This window comes from Ictidomys tridecemlineatus, chromosome 3, assembly GCF_052094955.1.
Source record: "Ictidomys tridecemlineatus isolate mIctTri1 chromosome 3, mIctTri1.hap1, whole genome shotgun sequence".
Lineage (NCBI taxonomy): Eukaryota > Metazoa > Chordata > Mammalia > Rodentia > Sciuridae > Ictidomys > Ictidomys tridecemlineatus.
In genome coordinates, this window is record NC_135479.1 from 129,224,820 (window position 1) to 129,247,612 (window position 22,793).

A 22,793-nucleotide genomic window follows, 5' to 3' on the forward strand; every position below is an offset into this window, starting at 1 on the left:
TTGATTTTTCAAATAGGCAATAAGTTTAAAGCTTACAAAATGTTTACCATAAGTCAATTTTTCTCCTACCCATCCTCCAGCTACCTGCTTCCTAAGTGTACACAATAGTTTCTTGTGTATCCTTTCAGAGATATTCTAAATGTTGCACGAAAGTTGCAAATATATTCTCAAAAGACAACACACCATACATACACCTGGATCCTTCTCTTTCAATATTATCTCAGTACCCACAGAGCTGCCTCATTCTTTCCAAGGACCACGGAATAATACACTGTATGGGCACACTATAGCTTAGTTCACCAGCCTTCTACTGAAGGACAATTAAATTTGCTCCAATCTCTTAATACAGATCTCCAGAATAACTACTTATGCACATAAATTTCATAAAAATATTTGATGGCTTAATAAAATGCAAATGTAACATCAATGACTCCCTTTTACTATTAAAAAAAAAAAAAGCAAAACTACCAAATACAGCTTTTTAGGGAAAAAAGCCTAGAGACTCCAAATCTGCTTTTGTCTTCTCATTTGCTCAAAGGAGTCTCACCCAAGTAATTCAATTTTAATCAGAGATTGTTCCATTAAAATCACTAATACCTTTAGTAAAAATTTTATAATCCCCAGCTGTGGCCTTGAAGGGTCCCTTAGATTCTTGTTAAATGCTTGGATCCTGGCTCCCCCTTCAAAGCCCCCATCAGCACTAACCTGTGCAGAAACTCTTGTCCTTTATTGTAGGCATGAATGGTGGCAAGGCCCTGTATGCTGGATGTGATGTGGGAGAGGAAAGGTGACTGTGTGATATTGTCCAGACGCTTCAGCTCCCGGATCAGGACCCTGAAAAGAGAATGGATTCGGTGTCACAGGGGTGGACTAGCAACTCTGGCTTCCTCCCTGCTCTGGCAGACATGAACACCTCCGATTTACCTGGAGACAATGTGCAGAACTGAAAAGAGGATGACCAGGGGCCCCACAGCCACAAGAAACCATGGGAAAACTCCTGCAATCATTCCGACACAGAAGAACACCAGGATAACGTTCTGGATGAACATCTCAGCCTGGAATGGCAGACGCACGTCGACTGGGAAAACCACAAGGGAACAAGTGTCAGACTCTTGGGACCCATAAAGAAGAGAAATGGAGCTAAACGTTTAAAAAAGAAAAAATGAGGCTCGACCAAATCTGAAGTTTGTGATGCTGCTTTTCAAAACTCTTTCAAAGAAAAAGCTAGAAACCTGGTTGCTTTAAATTATCTTGAGACTAGAAAAATTAGGTGTGATCTTCTACCCCTGCTTTTTTTTCCACTGGTCTGCCTAACCCTTTGAAACATCTCCTGCCTTTACAAAGTACTATATGATTTTTGGAAAAAAAAAAAAAGAAAAAATAATCTGTATTCTTACCAATATCAATGGACTGCTGCTAACATTTAAGACATTTTTCATCATGGAAATTTTTAAACATATACAAAAGTTGAAGTATTTGTACAGAACCTTTAATAGGTATCAATATTTTTTCAATTCTTCTTGGCAGTTTCCCCACCCTATTCGTCCCCCCTCCTTTTTTTTTTCTTTTTAGTTTAAGTATTTTCATGGAAATCCTAGACATATTGATAGCACTGATTTGTTTCCCCTGCTTTTCAATTGTGCATGTGTGCACATACGTATGTGTCTGTGTGTAATACAAGTGGAAACATGTTACGCACCAGTTCAGTTATCAGGGATGGTTTGATTCATTACCTTTGGCCACGGTTTTATACTGGCCTATAGACCTGAGACAAACTTCAGTTGTGGAGACCGCCATGATGCAGTAGTTAAAAACACTAGGTTTGGGGTAAAAAATGATCTGGGCTTATTTCCCAGCTTGGTCACCTGACAGCTCTATGACCCTAGGTAAGCTACTTTAACTTTTCTGGAGATCAGCCTTCTCATGTATTCAATGGCAGAAACAATGCCCACCTCACTGGCTACTATGTAGATTAGGATAAGGTACAAAACACTTTAGCACTCTGCTTTTCGCACAGCAAGCTCTTAGTGAAGGTCAGAAGGCACCACTACTCTTCTGGGTTATGGGTAGAATGAAGTTCTACTGCAGGTACAGACCATGCAGCACCTAGAAAACCTTACAGAATATAGAGGTGTCTAGGAATCAATGGATTACCTCAAAGTAAACATGAACCCTGGAATCTCAGATGTCACTGTCCAAAGTCTGTCTGCTAACTCAATCCTCTGAACTTGCTCTCAGGTCAGATAAAGCAGAATGAGAACTTAGATGAAGGGTTCCTAGTGAAAATACCAGCATCTCAGGTTAGAGATGCACATCTGGGGGATCATCTGGGAAGGCTATAAGCACAGTGGGCTCTGGTTTGTGCTCTAGAGCATAAAAGAAAGAAGCAGTGAGAACATACCTTCATCCATGTCTTTGGAAAACCGGTTGAGAATCCTCCCCGTGGGGGTAGTGTCAAAAAACTTCATAGGGCTCCGAAGAATTCTTCGGAAAAGCTCGTCATGGAGCCGGGAGGAAGCTCGCAGTGTGCCCTGAAGAGTAGACACAAGATGATCAGGACCTAGGGACTCAGGGTGCTATTTTGCAGGATATCCATTCCTAAAGGCATGGAAGAACAAATGGTCAGGTGGAACAGGTGATGAATGTGCAAAGGCTGAGGACATTGGGATGCAGGTCATTTCAGCTAAGGTCATCCTGCTGTACTCAGAATAAACCCAAGAGATGCCACGCCAGAGCATGGCCACACAGTCACCAGGAAGAGGAGATGCAGAGGCTGCCCACCATGGCATACCTTGACAAAGGCAACTCCGCGAATGGCTTTCAGGATCAGCATGACTGCCATGGAGAGGGCGTAGATGCTGGCATAGTACTGCATGTGGGGATTGTCCTTCATGCTGTCGCTCACAGAGCTCCTGTTCCCTCGAGTTACTGTGGTATTCTGTTTGGAGGCAAGGCTCTATGAGGCAAGGCTCTAAAGCCTACCAGGTGTCCCCCTTTAGGTAGAGGGCATGACGCTGGGACATGGTCACACAAACACAAGGCAGGCTTTGCTTCTCCCTCTGTTTTCTAAAGATAGAGCTGACAGCCTGGCAGTGTTCTGCGGGTTGGTCAACAATTTTTTTCATGTCTTGTGAGATTACATTAGGAACCCATCTTTTTCATCCTAGAAAATCAAAATTGCTGCTTTTTAAAAAATTTTAAATTGATATATAAAATAAAAAGATTGTGTGTATATATATACACACACACACATTTTTTTTTTATTTTTATAATAGTGGGGGACTGAACCCAGGGCCCTGCACATGAGGCAAGTGCTCTACTACTGAGCCATATCCCTATCCTTTTTTAAAAAATATTTTTATTTTTTATTGATGGACCTTTCTTTATTGATAATGTGCTGCTGAGAATCAAACCCAGTGCCTCACAGGCTAGGCAAGTGCTCTACCACTGAGACACAACCCCAGCCCTCCCTAACCTTTTAGAGAGTTTTGTGAGAAAGTTTTGCTAAGTTTCCCAGGCTCACCTGGAACTGAGCATCTCTTGCCACAGCCTCAGAGTAGCTAGGATTATAGATTGTGCCACCATTCCAGGCTAAAATTGTACATATTAATGCAGTACCATGTTGTGTTTCTGTTGCATCTTTTAAATGACAACTAGAAGTTTCCCTGAGAATAGCCAGGGACTATGGAAAGATAGTCACATTCTTAGACACAGGATCTTCTGCTGATGAGTAACCTTACCCCACTTCCTTGTTTGATCCAGTAACTCAGCCACCAGGTGCTGAAGGCAGTGCTGCCCACGTTCAGCATGAAAAGGGCCATGATGACCAGGAATGCCAAGGGTCCCCCTGCAGCCTGGATGTAGACACCATACACTGACCAGGGCACTGAACCCTGCCCCTTCTCTTCCAGCTGCACGAGCTGCCCTAGGTAAGTGAGAAAGAAACATGAACTTGGGAAGAGTGTGAATTACATTTTGTCAGAGGCCTCGGATTTGAAGTGGACACCTGCACTGGATCAAACAGACCAAACCAACATAGAGTAATAACAATAACTAAGCTTTGGTGGGCTGTAGGAGGACCTGTGGCCAATTAGCTTTTTGCTGTAAATAATTAGTTAACCTGTAACCAACTGACTGGTTGAGCTGTAGCCAATACAGTTGTTTACTATGCTGAACTTCTTACTGTCAGACCACATTGTTGGCGGGAGTTTTCAGAACCTGCTCTGGTTCTGGGACCCACCTGACTGGTGAATCATCTTTGTTTTACACAAATAAACTCTACTCAATTTAGTTGTCCAAGGTATTTCTTTTTAACACGAGCTACTCCCCCATAACTAAGTCACCTAGAGGGCAGTAGGATCAAACACAGCCCAGTTTCACAGGACTCTGCATTAGAATCATTTCCTCTTGACCAGAAGTATTCATTCATCTATTTAACACTTACTAATCATCTACGATAAAGCAGGCCAATGAAGAGGCTTGAAGCAAGGCCCCCATCATTGAGGGTCTGCCTGAGGATCTTATCATAGTCTGGAGATCAGGCAGATAAAAAAGCACATGATAAAAATGTGCACAATGCGACCACTGGGCTGTATGCAGGGCAGCATGGGCACATCCAGGGAGGGTACCTAATCCCGGGAGGGGTGTGGGTGGTTAGCAGGCAAGCACAAGGAAGACTTTCTGTGTCATCTGTATTGCTTCTTGAAAAGTAAAGCAGAATCAACCAGGTGGGGAGAGATTCAGCAAAGAAAATAACATGAGCACAGGCACAGAGAGGGCAAGTCAGCACAGCTGGAACGAAGGTCACCTAAAGAGTGTGAGGGAAGATGAGGCTGGTTAAGTAGGCTCTGGCCAGGGAACAAAGGCATCTGAGCCTTCTCCTGTGGACAGGCCATCTTGAGAGAAGGGGTTGTAGGTATGTGGAGATCTGACTCCTAATTCCTCCTGGGCTAGGTGGACCCAGGATGGCCACATTATGAGACCAGCTGCCTCAGTGGTGAGCCTCCTCTTCTATGCCTCCCAGTGTCCCCTAAAGAGGAAAGCATTTTCTTTTTCTTTCTTTATTCTCTTTTCTTTTTTAAACAAGCATTTTCCATGTGCTGTGCCAAGAAAAAAACCCCACTGTTTTGAAAATGAGAAGTTACTCTAAGGCTTCATGCAGGCGAGTACGCTGACTGGTCTGTTTTTATTTTATTTTATTTACTTGGACATGGAGTCTTGCCATGTTACCCAGATGTTGAATTCCTGGGCTTAAGTGATCCTCCAGCTTAGCCTCCCGAGTGCTAAGACTATAGGAGCGTGCTACCATACCCAACTTTGGTCTCTTGCTTTCAACTGGGTGACTCAGCTGTCTACGTGGAACATAGATTTAAAAGGAGGCAGCGGTAAAACTCTAGGGAGGAAATAGTAAGGGTCCAAATCATGGTGGAGGCTATGAGGATAGAGTGTCAGGAGGTAAATCCAGTAGAATGTGGTGACTGACTGACTTGGAGAGAAAAGGTTCACGGACATCTCCCAGGTGTGGCTAGATGATTGCTGCTGACATGAGAATACAGAGAAAGGCCATATGTTTAGTCATCTCAAATAGGCCTGCCATGACTTGGGACTTAAGAGAGTTGTGAGTAGCCAGGTTGGTGGCTGGGTAGATGAGAACAAATGCTCCCTAGTGATATTCTGGTTTATGGCAGGAACTAACAGATGTCTCAGCTTTCTGTGCTGTTTGCTTTATGGGTGTGTCAATAAAGGATTTTAAATCATGCCTGAATTGAAGAACTTAGGCTTGTTCCTTTCAAAGAAAGAGTCAGAGAGTGATCAATCAGCATGTCAACTCCGAACATCAAATGTCTGCTTCAGTTTTAAGGACAAGGACAGCGGGTTTGCCATTGCCCCAAGCAGGGAGGTCCCTGGATTCAAAAGGGTCAGGTTAGGAGGTGACTCTCTAAGAAAAGAGTTTTAAAATACAACTGCTTTTTAAATTTGGAAGTTGATATGCAGTTTAAAATTCACAAAATGAAAATAGTCATGTGATTTCAAATAACTTTAATTCTCAAGATTTACCTCAGTTGCTAAGAGAAAAGCTTATTAATTAATTTATTTACTTGGTATTAGGGTTTGAACTCAGGGGCACTTAACCACTGAACCACATACCCAGCCCTTTTTTGTATTTTATTTAGAGACAGGGTCTCACTGAGTTGCTTAGAGCCTTGCTAAGTTGCTGAGGCTGGCTTTGAACTTGTGATCCTCCTGCCTCAGCCTCCCAAGCTGCTAGGATTACAGGCATGTGCCACCACACCTGCTGTTAAGAGAAAAGTTTAAAAACCAGGATCAAGGATAGGGAAAGTTAAGTCGGAAAAACTGCTAACTATAAGTCTTCTCCATAGCCCTGATGCAATATTGTTAGGACTAGGCAATGAGTGCACCCTGTTTCAAAACAGTGCCTCTGAGAACACGGCATTCTTAGACTGGGACCCCTCTATTTTAGCTAGGACTGACTTTTAAAAGTGCAGAGGTGAATGGCAGGAAGGAAAGGCATACCTCCACCCAGCACTAAATAGTCCTCCTTCAGGATGACTCAGCTGTAACTGCTACACCTGACCTTACCCTGCATAAGAAGGGGAAGGTATGGGACCAAAGGTCCTTCTCATCACCTTTTCTGTTTAGGTAAACAGAAGGTGCCTCACAGTCTCCCAACTTCTCTACAAATTTTGTTATTAAAAAATATAAGGCCATGTAACACACAACGCTATCAAACATCATGAACTACCATATGGAGTTATTCCTGATAATCTTTCTTCTCTCTCTCTCTCTCTCTCTCTCTTTTTTTTTTTTTTTTTTGTGGTGCTGGGGATTGAACCAAGAGCTTTGTGCATGCGAGGAAAACACTCTACCAACTGAGCTATATCCTCAGCCCTCATGATAAACTTTCATGACAAATATAAAAAAAAAAAATCTCAAAAAGGTCATTACCTTCTTCTGGCTTCACTGCTTTCTCCTTCTTTACTGATCCTGTTTTAGGACCCTTGTCTTGTGATTTCTTCTGTGAACCATTGGTTTCCTTTTTTGAATTAATCTAATAGGTTAAAAAAAAATTCTCCAGTCATGTTATGGCCATCCAGATCAATGTCCACCAGATACATATTAACAAATCATTTCTCAGGCTACTAAGAAGAAGAGAGATATATGACTTGTTACAAGGGCACCTGTACGCATCTCATATTTCCTCAACTCCTTAAATCTTTGAGATTGGGGTTCCTACTGACATTTTCTCTCCCCAAAGTTATCCAAGACCTGAATTCCAAAGAGAAGACTTTTTAATCCTATGCTATCCTCTCTAACGTGTCCAGAGTATTACAGTTGGACTCATTTCTATTCCTTCAATCTGAGTTACCATATTACTAAATCAGATCCCCAAATCAGATAATTTCCTACTGCTACCACAGGGGAAACCCAAATCTCTCAGCCTTGCTTTACAGGACCTCCATGTTCTGGTCTGAGGCAGTTCTCCACGTTCCTCTCCTATCTCACTGCTTCCCATGCTCCTACTCTCTAGCTACACTGGATTTTAAGGAAACCAAATCACAATTTCCCATTTGTGTACCCTGTCCAGGCTGGTTCCTTCACTTGGAATGCCCCTCCTCTCATCCCAATCTCCATCACAGTTGTCCCATTTCAGAAGGATTAAAATGTGAGGTGACTTTGACTCCTCTAAAGTTCATCCTTGCCCTTCTCTCCCTTAGCATGTTATCAATATTGCTACTATCTATGTGACCTGGTGTCATAGCTGCCTGTAAAAGCATGCAAGCACTGGTCTTCTACAGAATGCTATGAGTCCCTCAGAGACAGAGGCCATCTCTTACAGGCTTATACCTCACAGGGCCTACTACTGAGAAGTGCCCATTATAAGACATGGCGGGACTCAGTAAACACTCATCAAACTGAACCTGAGACAACAGAAGTTACTTAACCCATTTTGTCTCCTTGTCCTACATGTGAAACATCTTGAAAAATTTAGATCATGTAATAAATATCATTTACGGTAATTCTGAAATAATTACTATGTTTGCAGAATTAAAACTCGGGACTTCATGGGTTAATGCCTTCTTTGCCAAGTTCCTACCACATTATTATCTAGGAAATTCCCTTAATATAGTTAGTCCCCTGCATTTTACTCTATGTCATATTGTCAGCCTCATGTCCCCAGCAGGCTTTTAAACTAAACTTTAAGTTGACAGTGAAAAAACTTAAAAAGTATAAAATTTAGAGCTCTATGTGAAATACAAGTTAGGGCCCCAAATTTTATATTTACTGCAGTGCCTGAATATATGTTTTGTCTAAAAAGATACCGACATTTGTAGAATACTTACCAGAAGAAGAACGTTACATATTATTTAATCAATGCAACAATTCTAGGAGGAAATACTGAGTACATCCCCAGCTCTTTTTGTGACAGGTCTCACTAAGTTGCTGAGGCTGGCTTTGAATTTGCAATCCTCCTGCCTTGGCCTCCCAAGTTTTGGGGATTATAGGCAAATGCTACTGGCTTTTTAAATTGAAGAAACCAAAGCTCAAAAAAGTTAAACGTGCTGAAAGGATGTTCCCTCCACCACCACACGCTGACTCAGTATTCTTTTACTCCTTGGACATTTTCATGTTTGCTTCTTTCTCTCATATTTTGCCCCCCATATCTATAGTGATGAGGAAATGACCTGAGGAGTCCAGAGTGCTCTAAGAATCACAGAGATCAGACATGTAAATCTGGATCAGGGGTCTCTATGGAAGTTACTGATGAACCCTGGAGGTGTGAGTTATGTCAGAAGCCTAAAAACATCAATCAGGAAGAGTCAGCTGTGCTGTACCTGAAGTCAAAAGAGGTGAAACCCAAACACTGAGCTAAGACTCCCAGAAAAGGTCCCAATAACTTTCTGCTTTTGTCCCACTCTGACATCAGAATATCCTGGTAGCCAAGAAAGCAGTTTTCAGTCCAGCCTAAGTCACCTGAGGTTACCAGGTCAGACAGCACATGGCAAGAAGAAAACATTGTCTCCTTCACCACTTCTGAGCATGCCCTTGATTGCATCCAATTTGGAGCCAGAGGGAGGGTGTGCAAAGCCACCACCTCTGAGGGTTGCACAGGAGGAGGGGTACAAACAGCACTTCTGGGTCAAAACCCCCTTGATCAGCAGGCTGCTTCACTTTTCTGAGCTTTAATTCCCTCTTCAAGTGGGAGATAATCTTATTTGACCACATAGTGCCCATAAAATGACTAAATAGAAAATGGTATTTATAAAGTGCCTAATCCAATAACTGGCAAACAGTAGGTATTAGTGATAGGTGCAAAGTCAGCAACCAAGACACCATTGGACTGTTTCCCAACGTACACATTTAATTTCCTTTCCCAGGCAACTTATTCACCCATTAAAAAAAAAGGGGGGGGGACTTCCCACTGCTTCAGTCAAGGTTGATGGAGTTTAGGAAGCTAAGCTATGACCACACAACAGCACACATCTTCTTAAGTTCTCAGCAGCAGAAAGCCTAGCTCACCACTCCCCACCCTGCTCTCCTAGAGTAGATCCAGTATGTAAAGGAACTCACAGCAGTCTGGTCTTAGGAACACACAGCAGATCAGACAGACATGGAACTCAGCTAAGCTCTCCCAAGTACCCACTGCAGCCATGACTTCCCTGCACAAAAAGGAGACACATGCAAACCTTACCTCAACTGGGGGTGTCTCTCCAAGCAACAGGTTATTAAAAATGGTAGCGTAATCCCCACTTAAATTCATCAGCTCCTCATGAGTGCCTCTTTCCGTGATGCAGCCCTCTTTCATGAAAATCACTTCATCACAATCAACGAGGTACTGCAGACAAAAGCAGGGATGATTGCTCGTGTTTGTGCAAATACAGATCAATACCCAAACCTCAGCTCAGCAAGTCTCAACTGGAAGTGACCTAGGTCAACCATGAGACATCTGGTGATATCTGGAGACAGTTTTGGACACACTGCTTTCCCCACTCACTTATACCCAAACTCTATTTTCAGTCACATCTCTCAGCCCTTTCACTTGCTGACCCATATGCAAAACCTAATATGCTCCAAGGATCTCTGACTCACATGGCCAACTGAGATGCTGGTATAATGAGCTTCAATGGTATGATGGGACTGGAGGTAATTTGCTGAGGAAATGAAAATTCTTAATTCCAGGAATCTCCAGGTGCCCCACAAAGTTTCCTCCCACCATCCCATGTCTAATTTCCCAAGCCAAGGCGAGCAGCCTAGAGAAAAGCACACCATACCTGTAACTGGTGGGTAACAAACAGAACCGTCTTGGACTTGAGGTGCTTCCGGATAGCACTGTTAAAGATGTGGTTGCCCACATGGGCGTCTAAGGCACTGAGGGGGTCATCTAGGATGTAAATGCTCCTGTCGCTGTACAATGCCCGGGCAAGGCTGATCCTCTGGCGCTGTCCACCACTTAGGTTGGCTCCTCGTTCACCGATCTACAGGGCCCGGAAGCACAGCAAAGCCCTCAGGTCAAGTCTGAAACAGTGCTTTGTGGCCACAACAGTCAACAGTCACCTGTCCTCTCAAGTTGGCACCTTCTCTTGAATTCTCTGCCTGAATAAACTGCCACTATGATCCTTCCAGGAACTTGGGGAGTTGGCTCAGAATCACCTGGTACCAATCAGTCCTATACTTGGCCTTGCCACTGCCCCTGGGCACCCCTCCAATCCGTTCTCCACATGGCAGAAAGATCTTTCCAAAACACAAAGTTGACCATGCTTCACCACTGCTTAAAAATGAACAGCCCTAATAGAATCTTAACACCCAAATAGGACATATGAAGCAGAACCTTTGCCCTTGGCTGCCTAGCAGCTCTCAGAGCCACTGCACACCCCCCTCCCACACCCTGGGATCAGAGCCATTTAACCTCTTTACTCTCTTTCATCAGATTATTTTGTGCCTACATCTTTGGGTATGTCATGTCCTTAACTATAAGCTTTGTGAGGATGCAGAGGGTTGTCTTAATCCTTTATATCCCCAGTGTCAAGCAGGTGCTGCACCTGTTACTGGCATACAATGTATCTTCTAAATGTTACCATATGAACAAACAAGGAAATCTATTGTCATATGGTAATTAGCTTGTTTGGAATCTTGTCCTTAAAAAACCATTCAATTAATTTAAACGTTTTCAAACCTGACTTGCATCAGAATTACTTGCAGGGCTTGTTAGAACAGACTACTGGGCCCCATGGCCAATGTCTGATTCAGTAGGTCTGGAGTATGGGCTGACAATTTACATTTCTATTAAATTCCCAGGTGATTCTGATGCTGCTGGTCTGGAGACCATGAGTTGAGAACTCTGAACTAACATTTGCCAAATCTGGCTTGAGCGATTTAAATTAAGAAAGCTGAATAAAAATGCCAGTTCCCGGGGCCTCCAGGGCAGCTCAGGGATATAAGTTTTAACACTGAAGAACAAAAACTAGTTCCTGAGATATGCCTCTGGAAACTGCTCCAGTGCAGAGAACCAGAGAAAAATGGATTTGTTCTAAGGTCTCTTTCTAATGGAAGAGGACTCTATAGACTGAATAAGGCAGTTGGCAAAATAATTCCAGGGAAGAAGTTTGTAATAAACATGCTTGACTTTTGGCTTTAAAAACATCTGAATAGAGTAAAAAACATTAAATCAACAATAGGATTTTGTTTAAAATTGACATATGGAAAACTTAGATACTTAAAACAGGGTTAATATCCCTCTGCTAATGAATAAATGCTTTCTTAACAGAAAGGCTCAATGAAAGCAAAACTCCCCTTGTGGTTCTTCTCCCAAGCATTTAGGATGCATCCTAGGAGGGGGCTCTGGCCCAACCCTCCACCTCTCCTAGAGAGAGCCCCTCCTGCTAAATGTGCTAAATGTGTACATCCCATACAAAAGGCCTGTACCTCAGTCAGGTCACTGTTGGGAAGAATGGCCAGGTCAGGCCTCAGGCAGCAGCTGTTCAGCACTGAGTTGTATCTGAAGGACACAAAGTGACATAGTGTCAAGGACACGGTTGGAGCAGAGCCTGCTGAAAGGCTGCCTCGCATTTCACGTGGCCAAGATGGAAAGCATGACAGAAACCAAACACTCCTTGCCTTTCTTCATCAAATTCCTTCCCAAAGAGGATGTTGTCTCTCAGAGTGGCATTGAGGATCCAGGCCTGCTGGGCCACATAAGCGAAGGTTCCACTGATGGCAATGCTGCCCTCTAGAAGTGTCATCTAGGGAGACAAACACCATACAAAGGCATCATAACTTGAAACCATCACCCTAAGCCAACAGACCCCCATACATTCCTCAATGGAATCTAAAGTTTTGGCAACTTTCTTGGATGCTTTTTGGACCCAAGTCTAGACCCTACATTTGTTCTAAAGAGTTTCAGCAGCAAAGAAAATTGAAGTTCTCCTTGCTTACGTGAGATGGAAACCCAGTATAACCACAACTTGACTGAGTAAACACTTCACTCAGCCTATTGCCATGGGCCAAGTTGTACTCTTCCTATCTGTAAACTGTTTTAACTATGTTTTAATAAGCCAGGAGGGACTCCAGGGAATCCTTGGACTGCACTTGACATCCCCTGGAGGGAATGTTGTAAGGATTTATAGCCAATGTCTGCCTCAAGGGGGGGGGGCAAACCAACTCATCTACAGAATTCATCCAGAACATTGCCTAGATCAGCTGCTTCTGTAAAATGAGGACCAAAGGGGGGAAAATTCCAGGTTAGACATAAGCTTGTATTATACGGCACCCATGTAAGGACGACAGACCTTCCCCTCCAATGGGAAGGGACTGCACAATGAGCCATATGCTCTGAAATGTTTTCAGTCACGATGCCTGGTGTGAATTGATTTACCAATTTTATCATGGCTCTTTTTGAGACCTACAGTAGACATCTGTCTTGGGTTAGAGATGCTATAGCTTTGAAACAAAGTGTCATTAACCAGACAGGTAGTTCTTGCACATAAAGCTTGTCCTCTCAAACACCTCAAACACACACTCACAGTACATACACAGGTGTATGCCACAGACCATAACACCTAACCACCCAGAGACAGGCAAACACTCAGGATGTGCATGTCAAAGTGTTTAGGAACCCACTTCTCCTGGCTGCAGCTACACAGACCCCACACAGCAGTAATGTCAATGAAGAGTTAAATCTGAAAGAAGCAGGGCTGACCAACATCTTCAGCCTCCCTGTCAGAGAGAGGGCCTCCAGCACTTGATCCAGGAGGATCAAGCCCTCCTGAGTTTCGACCTAACACTGTCCAGTGCACCCCAAAAGTGCATCAAACACTGCACTGTTAGACTATTGAGCAGAACTTAGAAATGGTGCTTTTCCTACTCCCTTCAGTACCCTCATCTCTGTACCTCACCATTGGCACTCAAATCTGGCTGATTTTCAGAAATCATCTAGGAAGTTTTTTACAAAGACCTCCAGCTGGGCCCAAGGACTGGAGAGTGTCCTAAAGCAGAATGTAGCCTCCTTGGACTGCCTAGGGCAACACTGCCCTCCAGAAGAGTCACAGGTCACCAACTGTGACAGCTGATACCAAACAGACAAGGAAATAGTCCCTAACCTGGAGGCCACAGAAACACCCTCCCCCACTCCCATTTGTCTCATGTCCTCAATAAGAATGTGCGATTCAGAAGATCTCGTTATCAAAAGCTAGGAATGGTCCTTTGTTCATTCCCACCTCAACCTGTAGATGAATCCAAGTTTAAAAGCACACAGGTACCTTGGACTCTTCTCATTATTTGGTTCAAAAACATTAAAGACAATTTGTCTCAGCAGAGGGTCCTTGTCCTTTTGTCCCCCTCTCTCAGTGCTGACAGCTGTCCATTGGGCAGCTTGTGTACTCTTCACTCATGGCCTTGTGATGTGCTTGTGTATCTAGCTGGCTGGCCTAGCCTCCCACTGGACATGAACTCCTTGAGGAGACAACTCCCTTGGTGGTTAGGCTGAACACTGAGTGCTGCCATGATTCTCAATCAAATCCTGGCAGCCCAGTTTTTTTGTTTTGCTTTGTTTTTTTGTAGTACCAAGGACTGAACCCAGGGGTGCTCTACCATTGAGCTACACCCCCAGCTCTTTTTCTTCTATTGTGACACATGGTCTCACTTAAGTTGCCCCATCTGGTCTTGAACTTTGATCCTCCTGCCTCAGCCCCTGAATAGTTGGGAGTTCAGGCATGCGCCACCCCAGCTTTGGAGCCTGGCGGGTTGACCCTTTGCTACAGTGTGGGCATTTGCTCCTCTCTTTCCCACTTCGCAACATGCTATCTGACATATCTACGGCATTCAATAAATATGTGTTGAATAAAAGAAGGCACAGAGAAAAAATGATGCCAGCTAGGGCACAGATTAGTCACTCATCAGGTGTCAACTGTGCCCTTCCAGAAACAGGCTGTTGGGAGGAAGAGAAGGGTAGGAAACAGACCAAGGTTCCTTTGTTTCCACCTCTCCTGACTCTTCAGCAAATGAACTCATTTTTCCTGAGATGTTTGCTAAGTAGAGTCCTAAGAAAGAAACAGAACATGTCAAGGGCAATAACAGAAATCTTACCTGTCCTAAAATGGCCGAAATGAGAGACGTTTTTCCACTTCCCACACTGCCACAGATTCCAACCAATTTACCCTGGACAAAGCACACACAAGAAAGGAAGATCATTAAGAAACCACCAACCACTCATCTAAGGCGTGCAACTTCTTTAAGGAAAAATGCATTAACTTTAATTCATCAACACAGTAACTGTCATCCTGATGAGTCAACACATTGTGTACCTGTTTTCTCACTCATTAGCAGCCTACTTCACAGGGATTGTGTGGGGATACGCTGAGGTAACAGAGAAAAGCCTTTGAAAAGACTAAACATTCCACATACATCATGGTATTCCACTTTTAGAAAAAGCTTCTTTCCAACTTTATTGGTAACCCATGTTTGTTTTTTTTTAAATTTTTTAGAAGAGAAGGTGGGACTCTTGTAAATTATAATTTTTCTCTAGGGTTTGCATTGTCAATGGAAAGTAGGTGCATCGTTGCATATGTTTTTCTGAAAGATATTTCCAAAAATCTGAGGAATATTTACATCATCAATTTCAAATAAAAGTGGAAACTAAAGCCTGCGATTAACTCAGGATCCATGGGGACTGGTTCAAGGACTCCTGAGGATACCAAAATCTATGGATGTTTAAAAAAGCACAGTATTTGCATATAACCTCCACACATCCTCTAGTATGCTTTAAACCATCTCTAGATAACATAGAATACCTAATATAGGCAAATAGTTGTAATACTGTTTTGTTTAGGGAATAATGGACAAGGAAAAAAGTCCACGTGTTCAATATAGATTGATTTTTTTTCCACCAAATAAATACTTTTTATCTGCAGCTTGTTGGAATGCATGAATACAGAGGGCTGACTATCCTCAGATAAGCAAATGAATTCCCAATAGGTAGTGCTGAAAGTTGTCAAGGATAGACAGATGACTTTACAAGTTTTCAAGGACAGACGGCCCAAGGAAGGAAGGAAGGAAGACTGGGTGGTATGGAAGGAGCACAGACACTGGAGGGGCAGGGGGGGACTAGAATCCCAAAACCACCAGCACCTGCTAATCATGTGACCCTTGTTACCTAAAACAACACTGTGTCTGCCTCCCTCACTGGACTCTGAGCACCCAAGGAAAGGAGTTACTCTATAAAACCTAGTGTCTGGGATGTAATAAAAGCATGTTGAGCAAACAACAGTTTGACATGGTCTGTAAGTCTGAAAGATCACTGCCTGGTGGTAATGAGAGATCAAGTCACAGTTCAAGCTCTGCTCAGGCCAGGTAGGTTTACACAGAGAAAAACGCAAATTTTCTGGTGACTAAGTATGACAGCAACAAAGAAGCAAGTGCCTGGTGCAGAGAAGACATCTGGCAAGTGTCACTGTCCCTTCCCCTCCCTGTTTTGTAATCCCTCAGACTCAGGAGGCTGAGGGAGGAGGATCACAAGTTTGAGGCCAACCTAAGCAACTTAGTAAGACCCTCAGCAACTTAACAAGATTGTGTCTCAAAATAAATATAAAAAAGGTTGGGATGTAGTTCAGTGGGGTTCAATCCCCAGTACCCCCACCCCACAAAAAAGTCTACTTCTTAAATGAGGTCTTCCCACCAGTAGAGGAAGGGGACCTGAGGGAAGGAAAGAGGGAAAGAAAGGGGGTGAAAATGGGGGATGAAATTGACCAAATTATGATACGTGCTTGTGTAAATATGTCACAATGAATCCCACTATTACATGTAATTATAATATATCAATTAAATTAATTTTAAAAATAAAAAAATAAAATAAATGAAACCTTCTCTCTGGTAACCCACTAAAACTGCAATCCCAACTGTCCCTACCCCAGCACTTTCCACCTCATTTTTCACAGCCCTTATCACAATCTGACACAGGATATATTAGACTTGTTTATTGTTTGTCTGTGCCACTGGAATGTACACTTTAGGAGAGCAGGGATTTTTGCTGCTATATTCCCAGTCCTATAACATTGCCTGACATATAGGTGGCACTCAAAAAATGGCTGTTGAAGAAATGAATATGCATATGACTGTGTCCTCTGAATGTTACAGCCCTTTAAACATGGTGCTGGTTCCTAATTAGTCTGTATCTTAAAAGCTTTGAACCTGCACCAGCCCCTCTCCTGCCTGACCTGTACCACCTGTACTGTGACATCATATACCAAAATGATGCTTCACTTCCATTTAAAATAAATGATTACAATATAACCATTGGTAAAAAGCACCAAGAATACTTACCCTGTGCCAGGTCTTGTGCAATGCACAGCCTACCGGGAACAGGGAGCCCACACAAAGTTATAACACCAGAAATAATTACTGCAGCTCACATAGAGCTATGATAGCCAGAAACTGATTCAGGGCAAAATTTTGGAAAATCCACTTGAATGCTTCATTTCCTTGTTTATAAAATGAACATCTCATGAGATCAGTTGTTATTAACTCTGCTGTTAAATGCTTAAATATTCCCTTTGAAATTACAGCTGATCCAATCTGCTTTTTGGTTCAAAATCATTTATAGCCACAGAGAACCTTGCTAAAAGGAACTGCACCTGCCTTTTCTTCCCAGATCAGAAGGGGAGGCATGCCAGACACGGTGTGGGTGCGAAGGGGGTGGGAGTGGAGGTGGACAGCTCACCTCTTCAATTTCCAGGTCGATGCTGTACAGCGTCCTCTGCAGGCGGAGGTTCCCCAGGTGGATGTGCTTGCCTTCTTCCTCTTCAGGACTGGGCCGCTCGTCACTATCCAGGAGGAGGTGGCCTTTCTGCTCTGCCAGCACCGCCTGATGCTCAGTGCGCTGCAGCTGCCTCACCTTCTCTTTCTTGCCCTTGGCAGCCCTCTTGTCTTTTTTCATTTTGGGGGTCAGCTTGGGCGAGTTCTGGATACTGGAGTGGGAGGAGTCCCATGCCAAGGTGGCATTTTTCATCTCTATCTTGATGTGAGGACTGGCTGGTTTGTTCTTTATCATGTGAACCTCTTCCATTAGAAACAAACTCTGATAGGAGTTGTGAGAGAGGTGCAAAGATGAGACACTGGATCAAGACCAGGGAGACAAGCCTAGGGTGCACACTCACGTAGCAAAACACATCAGGCTATACAGTAGAAGGAAGCTGAAGGGCAAAAGGCAGCTCATTAGTGTAGCCTCGCCTCAGGCCCGCCAAGGGGGTCTCAAGAGCATGGGGACAACCACAGAAGGTACAGGGACCTTGTCCATTGACCCAACCCTCTACACTAAGCTAGGCCACTCATTGCTTTTCTGCTGGCCTAATATGGGCCAAAAGGACAATGAACTGCTATGCAGTCCCTTGTTCTAACTCAGGAGCAGGTAGGACACCCTAAAGGCACTCTGATCCCCTATACAGACCCTCACCATCTTGTTTTCCCTCCAGAACACTCCTGCAGATCACAAAGCCTGCCCACCTCCCTCACCTGCAACCTGACACCTGTTGGAAGAGGATGAACTGAATAGAGGGTCTAAGGTTCTATCTCCCGTATACTCCTCCTGATAAGAAATCCTCATGTCTTCAAAGCCCTGCCTTAGAACTTGGGAGAATTCAACAAAACAAAAGACAGGCCTACATGGAAGCAAAGGGTATCTCCCCTAGAAAGACCCCTTGGAAGGAGAACAAGACCCCTTTCCTCCAGTCTGCTTCCAGAGATACCCTCAGTTAAATTAAAGGGAAGGAAAATGGGATGCTTGAAGCGGGAAGAGTCTCTGAAATTAACCAGAAACACCACCACAGTAAACCACAGCCTGGGACCTTCCCATAAGACTTGAGTCCTCTTCTGACCATCCTCTTAAATCTGTCATTTCTATAGAATGCCACCCCACTTAGATTCCAATAATTAAGAATTTGTGCTATTGCATATAATACATATTCCCTTTCTCATTCTCTTGGGTCCTAAACTTCTAAGCTTGCTTTCTTCCCCCCTTATATCATCACCTTTTACTCATTTTTAATCCCCAGTCTTCCTAGAAGTATCACGATTCTAAATTTCCTAGATAATATTCACTCTTGATCAATCTTGGGTTTAGTCCCTGCTTTCTGAAAACAGCTGTTTGGTTTCATTTGTTCAGAGCCTTCCTGAGAAATTGAGCTAAAAATAACATAAATATTTTGATCACCGTCATTGAGTAAAACCACAGGCTGACAGAATTTCCATCATTCTCTCCCCTGGAGTTATTAAGAGGATGAAGAGAGTTTAGGCCTTAATGAACTACTAAGAAATATGTTGGTGCCTAATCATGTGTACAGTTCTTCCTCTACTTTTCCTTATTATTAGCTCTGCCCTGTCCCAGGAGGATTTCAGTTCAGGTCGCCCTACCCTGACAGGGTGAGGCAGATGGGGGTCTTACAACTCTTGAATTTATATCTACTTGGATTTGCACTTGCCAGGATGACAACAGAATCTCAGAGGTCACAAACTGTAAACCTCAACTTTACCATGAAACACTGATCATCAAAACGCTACTTTCATTTGCCAAAAGACAAAAACCAGAATGTATCAGTTGAGCAGAAGAGGGGTTACAAATAAAATGCAAGACATCAGATAAAATACAAAACACCCGGTTAAATTTGGATTCCAGATAAATAATAAACAATTTTCAGTATAAGTATATCCCATGCAGTATTTAATTGGGCATCCTGTATTTTTATTTATAAAACGTAACCACGCTACAGTAGTGACAAGCAAACAACTGCCCTTCAACAAGTTATTTCTCCTAGAAATTTTATCCCTTTGTCTATCCTTTATCCACACTACTCAACAGGAAGCAATGAGCTCTTGTGCAGGATGCACTTCCAAGGCAGATCAAATAGAGCAAATACCACACTTGCTTACCCATCAGAACCCTAAGTCCATTTAAAAAGAGAAAGGTGACGATGCAAAATAAGAAGGCAGAGGGTGAAGCCTGGGGTTGTGGCTCAGTGGCAGAGCACTTGCCTCACATGTGTGAGGCACTGGATTTGATCCTCAGCATCACATAAATATGAACAAATAAAATAAATTGTGACCATCTACAACTAAAAAAATTCTTAAAAAAAAAAAAAGAAGACAGAGGGTGAAAGCACTTTTGCAGCACCATCACTGAATTTTAATATGCAGAAAATAAACCAAACAGGCAAGTCCCATCCTGATTATTCTCATATCCATTTCCTAGAAGATGATGGGAGAGATATAATCCCAAGAACAGTCTTATTTCAAAAGACTGCCTCAGGGCTGGGGTGGTAGCTCAGTGATAGAGCACTTGCCTAGCATGTGTGAGGTACTGGATTCAATCCTCAGCACCACATATAAATAAAAATAAACAAAATAAAGGCATTGTGTCCATTACAACTAAAAAATTTTTAAAAAAATTTTAAAAAAAGATGGCCTCAGGTGGTCTCCCGGGATTGAAGCAGATTTCCTCTAGTGAATTACACCTAAAAACCAGCTACTTCTCCCCAATCCTAATGAAGTGAACATAATTCTAATTAATAAGCACATGAAGATAATAAGAAAGAAACAGCTTAGAGTTGGGGAAGGATTAAGCATTAAATACTCATTATCTTGGGCCGCGCATCTACCTTAAGAAAGGAAAAACCCTGCCAAGAGGCAGAGGATAGAATTGGACTGAAGTCTCACGGGACATAAAAGAGAGCTGTGGGTGATTTTGCTATTATTAACTCTGATGCTTCCTGGACAGAGGAAGGAACTATGAGATGAAATGCCACCTGCTAATCCAAGTCCTCACTAATAAGTGAAGAGAAGTGAACCCCTGAAAAACAAGGGGAGAACAAGACTATATTATACACTCTGTTTCTTCATCCAAAATCCAACCAAATCCCATCTACTAACAAAGATATAGAAACAAACGGGAGGGAAGACTTCTGGTCAAAACATCTGCTTTCTTCCATGACTGGCTACTGTGGGTTCACAAAGCAGGAAGCATCTGACGGCTGTCAGACCACTGCTTCTCATGTGACTCTGGCTCTTGTCCTTCTAGCAGCCAGGCTGGGGAAGGAGAAGGAAATGGGGATGGGGGTGCATTCTGGAGGGCTAGCTTTCTTGATCCACAAAATTCACCTGATTAACTACGAATAAGTAGATAATATAAATAAATACATTCTGGGAAGGTATGTTTTAGTCTTAACAGGAAAACCAAATTTGTTTCTACTGAGTTCTAAGTGGGTGATATTCATCCCTAAAACACCTCAGCTTCGAGTGTTCATGGACCAAAATCACTTTTATAGTGTTCTCACTGGCCAAGAAAGATGAGCAGGAGCACAAGAGTGTCACCATCAAGGAATTCCAGTCCACATGGTGCTGCTTTTTTTTTTTTTTTTAACTTTTTAAAATGAGTGTTAACCACTTTCAAAATCTATCTCCCTCCACCCTCCCAAATATATCTTCCTCTTATATTTCATGTATTTCTATTATTCTGATGGCACAAAGAACACTGCCAAAGTATGATCAACTAACCACCTGCAAGGAAAAAAACTGGTACTTACTTAACTGCACTTCCCAACATGATCTAGATTTATGACTAGTTCCATGTCACTGCATCATGAATGGCAATCACAGGGCAGGAGAAAGAAAGTACCAAAAAAGGACTTAGTATATCAACCAATCAAACTGACAGTAGCGACGATAAAGGGGAGGAAAACCTGACAGTCACGGCAATTCTGGTCTTCTAGGTTTAAATCACTTAAAAGCCCAGTGAGTTATGACATAAATCCAGGTCAGGCCTAGGAGGAAGGGTCTTGCTCTGGAGGGAATGCTGAGCCCAGGACCAAGCCATCCAGGAAGGGTAAAAGTCTATCCCTTAATTCAGTGTCTTCCATGCCTCCTTCTTAACAACTTGCCAAAATGCTCAAAGAAAATCAAAACCAAGTATGGTTAATCTGTGTGGCCCCCTAGAGCACAGGCAGCAGGGAGTTGTGCCAGGGGCAGCTCCTGACACAGAGGAGGGGCAAGGAGTCACTTACCTTAAACCTGTCAACAGCAACCGATGCTTCCGAGAGGGACTTTACTGAGAATGGTGTTACTTTCAAAGCAAAAGTCATGGAATTGAAGACAGTCACCACTGTGAAAGCCTTAAAATGGGAAAGGAGGAGAAACTGAGCATGATCACGAGAGGCAACTACAATGAGAAGACATCACCGACTTCCTTTCAGGTGGTAGGAAGGCTCAGCTTGGCTGTCAAATGTTACTACGAGTCACATTTTTTTTTTTAAAGATAAGGTTTTCATGAGACCTTCAGTTAAAATCTCAGTAAATCTGAACCATAGGTTGACTGGTATCTTCAGAATGAAACCCAAGCCCTAGGCTGACTAAAAATAACCTGTACACTATCTGCAAGGGCTGGCTCCTCACTCGACAATGCTCCCCATCCCTGGGGGGTCCCTGACCTGTGCTGCTGTCAGATCGAAGCCCAGGATCATGTGAACAGAGAACGTCACCACACTGGCAATCACCACCACAATGGGAGCCACACCGACAGTGATGCTCTGAAAGTACCCAGCTTTTTCCAATATCCGACGCTCCTCCTCTCGGATTTCTATGAATAAAAAAGAAGACAGCTTTAAACCAAGTCAAAAGAAACATTGGGATTTTTTTCCTCCAAAACCAAACAAGACTCAGTCCTCACCCACAAACAGGATTTTATTTTTTTATTTTTATTGTTTTAATATTTATTATTATTTTTTTAGGTGTAGATGGACACAACACAATGCCTTTATTTCTATGTGGTGCTGAGGATCGAACCCGGGTCCCGCCCATGCTAGGCAAGCACTCTACCACTGAGCCACAATCCCAGCCCCACAAACAAGTTTATAAATGACCCTTTAATACCTACAGTGCAAACATTAGTCTAATGACTTATTGACTCTACTATTTGAGCTGAAGTTTGAAATGGATCAAGTCACTGAAAAGAATCTAATGGAGAGCAGTTGCTACAAATGAGTACAGGGATCATCTTCTATCTTTTTCTTATGAGTCCTTGGGTTTATAAGAAATGAATACATTAATTGTATCTACAACTGGCAGTTTTGTTTGCTTATCTGGCTGTTGCTTATTTTTTGCCTCAGGAATCATAGAAAGACTGTTCAACAGCACTGGAGAATTAAAAAGAATTAGATTTCTTAAAATGTCTGGTGTATGTTGGCAATGAGATAAATTCCACACAAAAAAAGCAGTCAGAAAATGGAACATGGGTGAAA

The 22,793-nt window shown here is 42.9% G+C and overlaps 1 protein-coding gene across 6 annotated transcripts in view; it reads right to left on the reverse strand.

Moving 5' to 3' along the window:
• Abcc5 (ATP binding cassette subfamily C member 5) overlaps positions 1-22,793 on the reverse strand; it is a 77,107-nt gene that overhangs the window by 20,116 nt on the left and 34,198 nt on the right. For 5 of the 6 annotated variants that reach the window (XM_005331062.4, XM_021730348.3, XM_078043788.1 and 2 more), the window contains exons 9-22: positions 21,984-22,132; positions 21,561-21,668; positions 17,231-17,587; positions 14,602-14,673; positions 12,136-12,260; positions 11,944-12,016; positions 10,293-10,496; positions 9,713-9,856; positions 6,967-7,069; positions 3,741-3,925; positions 2,792-2,938; positions 2,402-2,531; positions 925-1,078; positions 706-834 (exon numbers count right to left, since the gene is read on the reverse strand). In XM_005331062.4, the coding sequence (XP_005331119.2) occupies positions 706-834; positions 925-1,078; positions 2,402-2,531; positions 2,792-2,938; positions 3,741-3,925; positions 6,967-7,069; positions 9,713-9,856; positions 10,293-10,496; positions 11,944-12,016; positions 12,136-12,260; positions 14,602-14,673; positions 17,231-17,587; positions 21,561-21,668; positions 21,984-22,132 (2,080 nt within the window). Of the gene's footprint in view, positions 1-705; positions 835-924; positions 1,079-2,401; positions 2,532-2,791; positions 2,939-3,740; positions 3,926-6,966; positions 7,070-9,712; positions 9,857-10,292; positions 10,497-11,943; positions 12,017-12,135; positions 12,261-14,601; positions 14,674-17,230; positions 17,703-21,560; positions 21,669-21,983; positions 22,133-22,793 lie in introns of those variants that run through there. The other variant, XM_021730354.3, reaches the window with a different exon arrangement.